The sequence below is a fragment of the Macrobrachium nipponense genome, chromosome 35 (assembly GCF_015104395.2).
Source record: "Macrobrachium nipponense isolate FS-2020 chromosome 35, ASM1510439v2, whole genome shotgun sequence".
Lineage (NCBI taxonomy): Eukaryota > Metazoa > Arthropoda > Malacostraca > Decapoda > Palaemonidae > Macrobrachium > Macrobrachium nipponense.
This window is the reverse complement of record NC_061096.1, coordinates 61276665-61290067: the sequence shown is the minus strand read 5'-3', so window position 1 is coordinate 61290067 and position 13403 is coordinate 61276665. Positions and strand designations below refer to the sequence as shown.

Here is a 13403-nt window from a genome sequence, read left to right as displayed (position 1 = left end):
GACCGGTGGGTATGCTCCTTAACCTTCCTGCGGCTTTCGACTTTCCTCCTCCACTGGGACTGGGAGTCTGGAAGAGGTCTAGGCCTGGAAGCATTACGGAGCCGATCAGACGCACCCTCCACTGCACTGGGATCACTGCACAATTCACTATTAGAATCACTCTTACCTTCCAAATGTTTAATTTCATCTCCATGCTGCGAATGGTGGTTTCATGGAAGCCACTTCCGAAGGGCGCATCTTCGGCTTCGGTGCAGGGAGCAGGAGCTGAAACTGACAAGGAGCTACTTCTAAAAATAGGATTATCTACATCCAACTCGCTAATACGAGATCTACTACTGCTCCTTAGAAGAAGCTTTCCTAACTTTATCTTTTTCAAGAAAGCTTCCTCAAGATGGAAGACAAAGACTTCCATTCATCTTCATTCAGCTTTTCACATTCGTTACAAGGGTTATTAAAGGTGCATTCACTCCCTCTACACTTCAAACATACTGTGTGAGGGTCTACCGCAGCTTTCGGTAGCCTCACCTTTCAGTCATACAACAAACTCTGAACATAGCAGTTTTCTTAGTATCCAACATCAGACATCATGAATCCAAAGAAAATCCAAAGAAAAGTCAAATAACGGTCCACAAATCGCGAATGCCAGGCCAACAGATCAGGTACTTCACCAAAAGTCCGTAGAAACAATCAAAAAACCAGGAGCAAAAACGAGCAAAGAATCCAACTGTCAAGAGGTACCGACAACAGGTGTAGTCGACACCGACGACAGAAAAAAATCTGGCAAGAAAGGTATGTTGGTTCTTACGACCTTCCCAGCGGCGGGTAAGGTAGATCACCTGACCTATCTGTCGCGTTTGCCGCGAGTTTTTGAATTCTGTCGTGACGTCAGAGATGTAAGCTAAGTATATGTCTGACAGGAAAGTTCATGTACAAAATTGTGTAATTTTTAATGACTCTACAGGAGCTACGTACATAAACCCTTCAACATTATACTCTAAAATGTTTACTCATGCAGAAAACCTTAAATCTTCATTTCACAAAATTACTTGAAGATGGAATAAATGTAGAAATCTGTTGCATTCCTGCCAAAGTAAGAGAAATGAAGAAGCTGATTAAGCAGCCGGAAATACAACTACTATGACAGGATCATATACAGATATCCCCCTTAGTGATTACAGGCAGTCCCCGGGTTATGACAGGGGTTCCGTTCTTGAGACGCGTTGTGACCCGAAAATCACCGTAAGCCGGAGCATCATAAAAAAATCCTAAGAAAACCTTAGTTTTAATGCTTTGGAAGCATTCAAAACTATGTAAACTGCATTCTTATTGCATTTTTCATCAAAAGAACCTTCAAATATTGATTATTTTGCATTTTTGGCATCATACTTTTTTTGCCAGATCAGCATTGGAGGCGTCCTAACCCTGGAAATAATTTCTGACGAATATAATTGAAAAGCGCCTTAACCTCGGAACATCGTAAGTCGAACCCGTTGAACCCGAGACTGCCTGTATATATTATCTCTGAAAAGCATTAAAATCACTAAATGCCATGTAAGGAATAATGAACACATTAGCATGTAGGAACTGGTTGAGCCCAATGTTGGAATCTGGAAGTCACCAGATGGAATGACACACCAGGACATTTGGCTTGCAGTATAAGATGTTTGATGAATAGTGACTTGATCCAACCCTCTACATATATTACCAAGTAACACTAGCAGTTACACAGCTTGATGAGAATGTCCAAACTATTGTCGACAATGAATGAAAAGTTTTAGAAGTATATAATGTTATGAAATTTTGTTGGAATCTTTATATTTTACAATTACCCTAATTATAAAAATTTTAAAGCATTGTAATTTAATGAATTTCTAAACTCTATCACTAATAAAGACAGATCCTTCAGGCCAGCAGTGTTAAAAAATTCAGCTCAGTGGTCTGATGAAACTAATAAATAATACAATAAAATAAGTCCTCCGTCAAAAGCCAAGCCCTCTAAAGATTCCCATTTAAACGCAGTAATAAAATCTTTGTTTGGCATAGTTATTTCCATTATAGTTGCCTCATTAAAAAAGCTATTTCTACTTTCGATTCTAGCATCTTCTGTTTCCGAAAACTTAAAATAACCAAAGTAGTACAATAGTTAACGAGAGTATCAGGACATACAGAATCAATGGACACTCATGGAATATACTCTAAAGTTTGCAGCAAACTTAAATCTCCTAGCGCTACTAAATTCTAAAAAAATGTTACAAAATTCTACAATCTAAGCTCATGTACATAGATACATGTAGAATGCTCATGAGGTATTTGAAATGCTGGTAACAAATTGCTCAACAGTTGATAACAAACAAATAAATAATGTGAAACACTGTACTTACAGGATCTGCTCCTGTATTTTGCATGTCTATAACTTTTGCCATCAAGTTGTTTGTAACTGGTTCTTCCGATTTACTTCTGCAGAAGATGCTGCAAGGCATTTCATACCATGGGCATGTCTGACGGCTAGCTGTGGACGTGAAATAATATCTATTTGAACAAAGATATAGTTAGCCTGATACAAATAACTGCATCAATGCATCAGGAAATGCTTTATGGAGCTTTTATTTTGTTATTGCTTTTCCTGTGAACATTCATAAGTAGTTTCATAAGCTTTACTTAATAACACTGGTACGTACTGAGAATCCTGGCAGGAAAACCATTTGACAGTTTGCAAACTAAAGAAATGAAAGACTTCTGATTGTAAGTAGTGTGAAAATAAAGCACCTGATGAAAATGTGGATGCTGTTGCTCTAAAAAATAAATAAATAAATAACTCTTGGAGTGTAAGGACACAATTACCATAATTGTAATTCACTGCAATGACATTAATTGACACTTTGAGGTATGAGATTATGTAATTAACTTACCACTCTCTACTGGAAAAGATGGCGCAGCATTAGAGTAATCTCTAATTTCATTCCAAACACTATTATATGAACTTTGTGGAGCCTCTTCAAGCCTACGTAATTCGTCTGGTAGCCAAGCAGGTGGTGGGGGAGGTAACTGCATCTTATCCAGCAAATCATACCTGTCAAGTGTACGTGTTGAGCAGAAGTCTGGTAAGATTAGTTTTGTAGGAAATATATTAGCTAGGAAACTCTACTAGTAGTTTTGAGTAGATGAAGGTGAAAGAGAAGTAGAAGAGAAACGCAAACCAGGATGTTTGCGATACGACACTCGTAAAACACAGAAAAGGACTGAGTGAGACATAACAAAAATCGATGATGCAAACTGTTAGACGTAAACTTTGACCCGGGAGCAACGAATAACAAGTGGGTGGAACTAGCTTACGACTCCTCACAGCATACGCCCTGATTTGTTAGATGTCGTCGCCGGAAGTGGTAGGTAATTATGAAGAATTATGGTGGTCTTATAAGGAATCCAGAAGAAGAGGCGGCAGAGCCAGAAATCAGAAATTGGTCCATAGTTCAGTTGGAACGATGGAAAGAATCGGTTAACTACTCACTTCTGGACGCATAACTTGTGTCGGTTTAAACTCTGTTCATCCTGTGTCATTAAGACTTGTGTGATAGAAAGTGAGATTGTGTGTGTTACAAAAATAATTTACTCAACATTTAACTTTGCACAACCACCGATCCCCTGAGATTTGTGTGTACACATGAATTGATCAAGATCACTACGTGCAATATTTTTTGCTACATACTCTATACTTTGTATCTTTTATCCCTATGCCTGGTATTGTAGTGCATGTACTATAAATAGCACTACTATAAATAAATCACAATTAGTACTCTAAAGCAAATAGCATTATACTTTTCCTCATATAAAAAACCTCAAGTTTTTTTCTTTATAGGAGTTTTTCCAGTTAGGCTCATTGGTTGAAGAAGCTTGTTAACATGACACACTACATTTTCCTTTGGCTACAGGAATGATACATGGATGGATAAAGGTAGACCAATGAATATAAGACTACCCGGTTAGCTTTTATGTCTAGAAAATATGCAATCTGCTTGGAACTTGGAAAAATTGCATTTTCTTCCAACAAGAATGCATACCATTGTGTTTCAAATATGTGATGAACTTACTGGGTGGGAGTTACTGTCTGAAGTGGTATGTGATGGTGTTAGTGGATCAAAAGCTCAAAATAAACAGCAACTAAAAGTGATAAACAACCAATTCCAAGGAAACTGGAAATTAAAAAGAAACTTAGTTTACATAAAATATAGACTAAAAACTATACCAAAGGTTTTGAAACAATTACAAAAACAGTACTAATAGTATTGCTAAAAACTCTTAAAAACTGAAAGAACAGCAATACACAATTAAACAATTATCTAAATGTACACATCACTTAATAAGATACAGATACGTAACACATATGAATAAGATGCAGATATGAAACTTTTGATGCAACTTTCTGTGCCCACAGGTAAATTGATCAGAGTAGAGAAATCATGTTGACAAACTATCTGTGAAATATACTCTTCCTCAAATTAGAGGCTGTTCTTAAGACTGTTTCAAATTTGTCTTTCTTCACATTAATGGTGTTTTTTCCAACTAGACTACCACTCTGAACTGCCAGCTTCCTATTTATGTGCATGCCCAAGGAAGGCTGAATCCTTGAAAGTATGCAGAAGAGACTGAAAGCATCCTACACCAGTTTGGCTCATATATCAATATATGGCTGCTTGCTCTCTAGCAGTACATCTATTCTTCAGATGTCTCCTGTAGCATCCTTGGTTCCACCCACAACTGATGAAGGTACTGTAATAACTGAGACAGGGGTTTGAACATGACAAGATGTTTTCTGATAATGCTCTCCTGCTCATGAGGCAACTTAGTAGAAAAGAAAATCCAGGGGAATTTGTCATGTATATGTCACATATGAACACAAGAGTTCTTATAGTTACTCCTCTGCACAAGAGATCTTATGATGCACCTCAGTGCAGGTAAACTGTATTGTGAACGTGTTCATTTCTAAAGGCCTGTCCACACGAGCGGGCCTGATCGGCGTGCTCCGGGTTGACGGGCAAATTCTGGCGGGTTTACCCGTGAATGTTGTCCACACGGGTGAGGCGATGGAGCGGCGGGCGTGCCCGACGATGCTAGTAGTAGTTCAGTGCGGTACGATGATGATATTGTGTAGCATGATAATTGCTTTGTGTGTGATGAAAAGGAAGAAAAAGATTAGAATAAGGTGCAAAGAATGGCTTGGTAAAAGAAATGTATATGGTTAACGTACGTCAGCCAGGGTCGAAGCTCAAGCCATCGGCCATCAGGCACCACCAGGTGATTTTGCTACAAGACCCATCGGGCAATTGACGGTTTGCCTGTCAAGTGTGCCCGTTAGAGGGGAGGTCCGCCGATCAGGCCCGTCGTGTGGACAGGCCTTTAGAATTGCCTCATACAATATTGCAGATGTTGTTTCTGATGCTTGGTACTGAATGCTAATTAAACTATCTCACATACTATGATTGTTTGTTCTATGATTCCTTGCTGAATACTGCACCCAGAGGCTTAAATGTCTTGTATTATATTTCTTATACTATTGTACTTTACTCTTGTTTCTCTACAATCTAATAGTAACCCAACAGATCATCCAGGTACCTGTCAGCACCATATATAATATGTAATATTCGAAATATGGTATTGTTATGATACAATAAAGTTTTATGCATACTTACCTGGCAGGTATATATATAGCTTATCCTCTTGACGCACTGGCAGAATTTCAAAACTCGCGGCAACCGCTAGTACACTGGTAGTTCAGGTGATGGCCACCCCGCTCGCCCGTGGCGCTGGTACTTGGAACTATTCCCGTTTTCCTCAGATTTTCTCTGAACCCTGTCTCCTGAGGGAGGAGGGTGGGAATTTAATTATATATACCTGCCAGGTAAGTATGCATAAAACTTTATTGTATCATAACAATACCATTTTTATGCATGACACTTACCTGGCAGGTATATATATAGCTGATTGACACATTTGGAGGTGGGTCATAGACAGCAACATCGTCATAATTCAAAAATTTAACCAAAAATTTTTTAGAACTATGTATTATGTTCCTTACCTGCTAAGGTAGCTGACTTCGTAGGTCCTGCCTCTTAGCCTGCTAAACCTTAGTAGCTCTCAACTAGGACGACCTGTTTGTTGAGAAAGCTAACAATAAGGGCCTGACAACTGGACTGACCAATTCGTTGACAGAGAACCCTAGCCCTCATTCACCACGGGCATTCATGCTAGGAAAGTTAGTCACCTGAACCACACACACATATAATACACACTAATCACCAGACTGAGTTGGTCTTTAACCTCCTCAGACAACCATAAAAACACTATAACCTAATTAAAATAAAACCTAGCATGTTATTAGGTTATGGGGTGGAAACTCCTTTGCCCAGTACTGTACCTGATGGACATACGGGCCTAACGTTTGACAATTATCAAAAGTTGTCTTCACGTCTCTAAGGTAATGCGAGGCAAACACAGAGTTTGTCCTCCAATACGTTGAATCTATAATGTCCTTGAGGGCTAAATTTTTTCTGAATGCTAAGGACGTAGCTACTGCTCTCTCCTCATGAGCTTTAACTTTAATTACACCGAAGCATTCTTCTTGACAAAGCAAATGAGCATCTTTAATGACTTCTCTTACAAAGAAAGCCATTGCGTTTTTAGACATAGGTCTAGTAGGATCTTTAACAGAGCACCACAGCGAACCTGAAGTTCCCCTAATGCCTCTTGTTCTTTCTACGTAAAACCGTAAGGCTCTTACTGGGCAAAGAACCCTTTCTTGCTCTTGACCTACCAGATCAGCCAGTCCTTCAATCTCAAATGATCTTGGCCATGGATGCGAAGGATTCTCATTCTTTGCTAAGAACTCCTGTTGAAACGAACAAACTGCTTTGTTGTGTTTCCAACCTATTTGCTTGTCAATAGCTTGCAGCTCGCTAATCCTTTTAGCTGTAGCTAAAGCTACTAAGAAAAATAGTTTTCTTAGTTAGTTCTCGCAACGGTGCACTGCCCATAGGTTCGAACTTTATCCGTCTCCAAGAATTTGAGAACGACGTCCAAATTCCAAGAAGGGGTTCTGCACCGTCGATCCTTCTTTGTATCAAACGATCTGAGGAGATCTCTAAGATCTGCGTCATTGGACAGGTTTAAACCTCTGTGTCTAAACACTGCAGACAAACATACACTTTATAGCCTTTAATCGTCTGATTAGCCAAACCTAGTTCTTTCTTCAGGTATAGCAGGAAATCTGCAATCTGAGTCACAGAGGTACTGGATGAAGAAATCTTCCGATTCTTGCACCATCTACGGAAGTTGTCCCACTTCGCCTGGTACACTTTGATAGTCGATGGTCTTCGTGCTCTTGCCACTGCCTTCGCTGCTTCTCTAGAAAAACCCCCTCGCTCTGACAAGTCTTTCGATAGTCTGACGCAGTCAGACCCAGAGCGAGGGTGTTCTTGTGGAACCTGTCGAAGTGGGGTTGTTTGAGAAGATCTACTCTCGTGGGTAGACTTCTCGGGGAATCTACTGTCCATCCAGTACCTCTGTGAACCACGTTTTGGGCCGGCCAGTATGGGGCTATCAGGGTGAGCCTTGTTCCTCGACTTTCCTGAATTTCTTCATTACCTTTCCTAAAATCTTGAACGGGGAAAAGCGTACGCATCTAGCCCCGTCCAATCTAGTAGGAAGGCATCGACTGCGACTGCAAGAGGGTCGGGATCGGAGAACAGTAGTTCGGTAACCTCTTCGTCGCCGCGGTAGCGAAAAGATCCACTACTGGAGTGACCCCAAAGCTTCCACAGTCTCTGGCATACTTGACGATGCAACATCCACTCCGTGGAAAGCACTTGTCCGTCCCTGCTCAACAGATTCCGCCCTGACGTTTTTCTCTCCCTGAATGAACCTGGGTGAGCAGGGTGACGTTTTCTTTCTGCGACCAAAGAAGAATCTCCTTCGCCAGGTTGCAAAGAGACAACGAGTGAGTTCCTCCTGTTTTCCCGTATATACGCCAGAGCTGTGGTATTGTCCGCGTTGATCTGCACTACTTTGCCGCTGATCCACGGTCTGAACGCTTTCATAGCCAAGAAGATCGCCATCAGTTCCTTCCTGTTTTATGTGCCATGCCTTTTCTTCCTTCGCTCCAAAGGCCTGACTCCTCCCGAGGGCCCAGCGTCGCTCCCCGCCACTGCGTCTGACGCGTCGGAAAATAATATCCGGTCTGGGTTCTTCTGCTGGAGTGACGTACCCTCTGACAACCTCTCCGGCACTAGCCACCACTTTAGTTCCTCCTTTATCTTTGGAGGAATTGGAAACCGGAAGGAATCTGGTTGCGATCTTCTTGGCCAGACTTCGTTCAGAAAGAACTGTAAGGGCCTCATGTGAAGTCTCCCTAGTGAAATGAACCGCTCTAGCGAAAGAGTGTCCCCCAGCAGGCTCATCCACTCTCTCGCTGAGCATTGGTCTTTCAATAGGAACTTCTTCCACTTTCCGTATACACATGGTCTGCCTTTCGGGTGACGGAAAAGCCCGAAAAGTCACTGAGGATATCCGAATCCCCAAATAAACTATTTCCTGAGATGGGATCAGTCGTGACTTTTCCAGGTTCACCATCAGACCCAGCTGCTGGGTTAAATCCAATGTTACATTCGTGTCCTCCAGACATTGCTGTTTTGATTGTGCTCTTATGAGCCAATCGTCGAGGTAGAGAGATACTCTGACTCCTGCCAAATGAAGCCACTTCGCCACATTCGTCATCATTCTTGTAAAAAATTTGAGGCGCCGTGAGCCCAGCCCGAAACACAGGGCTTTGAATTGATAAATCCTTCCTGGATTACGAAATCTCAGATATTTCCTGGACCTTGGATGAATTGGAATATGGAAGTACGCATCCTGAAGGTCCAGTGTTACCATCCAGTCGCCTGGTCGTACCGCTGCCAGCATACTGAATCGTTCGTCTCCATCGTAAACTTGGTCTTTTCTACGAACAAGTTTAGCTGGCTTACGTCCAGTACCGGCCTCCAACCTCCTGATGATTTCGGTACTAGAAACAGACGGTTTGTAAAAACCTGGGATTCGCATCCAGAACCGGTTCTATTGCCCCTTTTTCCACATCATGGTGACGACCTGATGCCAAAGAGCCTCTCTCTTCTCTAAATCGATGTAGTGAGCCCCTAGGGCTCTCGGAGCTGTAGCGAGAGGTGGTTTCTTGAGAAAGGGGATCTTGTACCCTTCCTTCGCTACCTTTACGGACCAAGGATCCGCTCCTTTGTTTTGCCAGACTTCCCAGAAGTCCAAAAGTCTGGCCCCTACACAAGTCTGGAGGACTTTTGACTCATTGTTTCGTTGAAGTTTTAGCACCTCTTTTGGCTGGAACTCTTTTCCTCTAAATGCTGGTCGGGAGAAAGTCCTACCCCGAAAGGGCTGCTGTGCTGTCTTCGTATCTTTCGTAGTCTTCTTCATGACCTTAGAAGGTAAATACTTCCTCACAGATGACGTAAGAAGACTTGGGTAGCTTCTGAGTGAGGGAGAGAGATATGTCCTTAATGATCTCTTGAGGGAAGAGCTGTCCTGACAGGGGAGAGAACATCAACTCCGACTTTTGCGCGTTCGACACTCCTTAGCAGCGAACGAGCATAAGAGATGTCTTTTCTTCACGACGCCTGCTGTGAATAGAAGCCAATCATTAGCTCCATCTCTCAAAGGCTTTATCTATAAGGACATGATGCTTCTCGACAACTCGGATACTGACGACTCTTCCATCTCCGAAGTCCGAGCCAGGGCCCCCCAACGACCAGTCAAGAAAATTAAATACCTCAAAAGTCCTAAAGATACCTTGAGTAAATGGTCGAACTCCGAAGAAGTCCACCACACACTTTGGGCTGAATGCAAGCATGTCTACGGGAGCTATCCACTATGTTGGAAAAGTCTCCCTGGGAGGAGGCAGGTACTCCCAGGCCAAGACTTTCCCCCGTAGCATACCAAACACCAGACTTCGAAGCCAACTTGGCCGGAGGAAAAACAAAAGAAGTCTTGCCCGACTCTTTCTTCTCCTTCAACCACTCATTTACTCGTTGAAGGGCTTTCTTGGCCGAAATGGACAAAGTCATTTTCAAAAACGACGATTTCTTGGCTTTTCTTCGTCTTTGAAAATTGCGACAAAGGCGATGGCGGGCCTGAAGGTTGAAAATCTCCTTCCAAACAGAGAAAGAAGGCACTCTGTTAGCCTCTTGTAATCCGAAGAAGGCGCTTCCGTCTTGTCCTCTTCCGTACTCTCCGCAAATTCTTCCTCCTGCGAAGAAATATCTTGCAAACCAAGATCCTGCTGATTCTCCCAATCAGAGTCCTTATGCAGCTGCTGTTTAGAAGTGAATGTGGCACCTGACTCCCTACAAACTCCTCTCTTCCTTGTCGAGACAATGTTTTGACTTGCTGCGCCTGCGTCCTGCGTCCTCCTGAACGTATGCGTCCACGCTGCGTCCATCACTTCTCCTCTTGCGTCCTGCGTCCTGAACTTCGTCCTTCTTACAGGACGCACTGCGTCCTGGATCGCGTTGTACGTCCTGCGTCCTCTTGGAGGACTTAACCGGGAGAGACGAGTCCTTACGTCTAACCGAAGGTTGTTCGGGCTTCTCCCATGATTGCACAATTACTGCCAATCTCTGCTGCATATCCCGCAGCACCTCCTTCGTCCCCGCCTCCTTACGAGACTCCTGATGATGAGGAGATCGAGGACGCACCGGGCTCACACGAGGCGGCGAGCGAACTTCCAGCCGACGTGAAATCCTCTTCCTTTTGATAGGGATCATCTCTTCATCCTCCGATGAAAAAATCTCAGGGCTACTCCACCCTTCCTGGTCGAAAGCCCTTTCCTCCTGTGAAGAGGACGGACAGTATGACCTCTTGAGAGGACGCGATACCTCCGCGAATCGTCTGCTCCTTCCCGAGGCCGAACTATCCGAAGAGTAACGGCACTTCCCAGTATCGCCTTTTCTATGGCGTACTGCAGCAGCCTGGGACGTCTCAACAGGACTGCCTGAAGGGACGCCTGATCGCATGTCAACCCCTCTCGCCTCCCTTCGACTGTCGACATGCCTTCTCCCTTGGGATCTGGGTAGTGGGAGCTTGACAGAGGTCTAGGTCTAGGAGCACGAGAGAGACGATCAGACGCCCCCTCCACAACACTGTCACCAAACACTTCCACTTTTGTCCGTTAAACCGTTTAATTTGGTCTCCCATGGACGCAAGAGCAGCGAACACTTTCACTATTTGTGGATCCGTAGTATCCTCAGATACAGCAACTGGAGCAGGAGAAACCTGGGGAAAAGGTGTCTACATCTACATGTGAATGAGATGGAGAAGACACATGCAAGGAATCATCCAAAGGTTTACTCGAAGATCCCGATCTTTCACTCCTAGATACAGATCTTCTAACCCGATCTTTTTCCAATCTCTCCACATACTTCATAAGAGCCTTCCACTCTTTCTCATTCAGACACTGACATTCATTACACCTATTGTCCCACGTACATACAAACTCACGACACTTCTTACAAATAGTATGTGGATCTACCGATGATTTCGGCAGTCTCACCTTACACCCTTCTTTCACACAAACTCTAAACATACTTCCTGAATCAGACATACTAGACAAATTCAAAACATTGCGATTGCCACTCTAACTTCCTGAATACGATACCAATATCCAAAAGTCAGATAACGAGCAGGAAATTCAACAGAGAACCAACAACGATGTTGCCGGTTCGGCTGGCAGAGAAAATCTGAGGAAAACGGGAATAGTTCCAAGTACCAGCGCCACGGGAGCGGGGTGGCCATCACCTGAACTACCAGTGTACTAGCGGTTGCCGCGAGTTTTGAAATTCTGCCAGTGCGTCAAGAGGATAAGCTATATATATACCTGCCAGGTAAGTGTCATGCATAAAAAAAGGATATTATTATAATCGATGAATGTAAGCTGAATGTAACTATCTAAAGCCCGGGACGCAGTGTTACCATACAAAAACACCACAGGCGGATGGACAGATGGAAAAAAACAGAGTATAGTTAAGATTGAATGCATGGTTAGGCCGAATTGAATTTCTTACCAGTGCGTATTTCGCTTTCAAGATTTAAGGCACTCTAGGTAAGGTTAGGTTAGGGGGTTCAGGGAAACTATGTCCCTCAAAGCAGGTAAAAACCCAGTATCCGATGTTAGGCCTAGTTGAGGTTCAAATGCATCCCTGTACCTAAATGGTTTTGTGTTACCTCTGTCCTTTTGCCTGTAAGATATTTTGTGATTGATAGCTACTACCTCCTATTTACTATGGCCATGAACCATTTATTTTTCTAGCTAGCTACTTACTTATCTTGAACGGTATTTCTAAAGAAGCAGTCCGCACGGACTGCAAGGAACGTAACCGCGGATACGACATCAACTAGGGATTGGGGCGTCCAATGTATTTCGCCGTGTTTAGTACTGGCCCCCTTAGGGGTCAATTACAGTCATCCGAATAAATATTACTTAAAATTCTTGTTCAGTAGATAAAACTGCATAGAAAAACCGCAACTGCCATAGTCTAGGCCGCCGCCGATAAATACCCTAGATCTACTAGGTCTTCCTATAGGCATAACTCACATTTAGCCTAGGTTACGAGGCATGGAAACACTAACAGAAATAGTTTCTAATAACAATAGGTAGGTAGCTAATGGTTTGAAATTTGTAAGTAAAACACATTTGGAAAAGGAGTGAGAAATTAAAATGTTAAATACTATATGTAGGTTAATAGACTAATGCTGGATAAAACTTGGAACTTTCCATTGGGAAACAATAATTATACCTAGGCTAATGTCTTGTAACTATACTGAACATGTCAGTATCATTACCCGATTCCAGATGAACATTCCAATATCATTATCCGATTCCAGATGAACATTCCAATATCATTATCTGATTCCAGATGAACATTCCAATATCATTATCCGATTCCAGCTGAACATTCCAATATCATTATCCGAATCCAGCTGAACATTCCAATATCATTATCCGATTCCAGCTGAACACTCCAATATCATTATCCGATTCCAGATGAACATTCCAATATCATCATCCGATTCCAGAGGACAATAGGTAGGTACTAGTGATAGAGCCAATCTATTGTAATGGGAAAAATATTCCTTTAATTAATAGTGATTTATTTAGGAATTGATTCATCATCATCCTCTAATATCTTTACACTGCTGATGTAAAAGTGATTGGAACTGTGAGATGTTTTCATTTTTGTTGTGGACACGAGTGTGGCAGTGTAGCCAGTCCCTTGTTTCGTTTTTCTTTTGCTCTGAGTATGGGAACGCTGCCCTGAATCTTTCGTCTGCATTTTGGTAACACTAACAACACA

General features: G+C 42.6%; 1 protein-coding gene across 3 annotated transcripts in view; it reads right to left on the bottom strand.

The window, feature by feature from the left end:
* The window catches only part of LOC135208842 (uncharacterized), a 41544-nt gene that overhangs the window by 17475 nt on the left and 10666 nt on the right, over positions 1–13403 (bottom strand). For 2 of the 3 annotated variants that reach the window (XM_064241411.1, XM_064241410.1), the window contains exons 2-3: positions 2910–3070; positions 2382–2509 (exon numbers count right to left, since the gene is read on the bottom strand). In XM_064241411.1, coding sequence (XP_064097481.1) covers positions 2382–2509; positions 2910–3051 — 270 coding nt within the window. In that variant the 5' untranslated portion in view covers positions 3052–3070. Of the gene's footprint in view, positions 1–2381; positions 2510–2909; positions 3071–12891; positions 13005–13403 lie in introns of those variants that run through there. The other variant, XM_064241409.1, reaches the window with a different exon arrangement.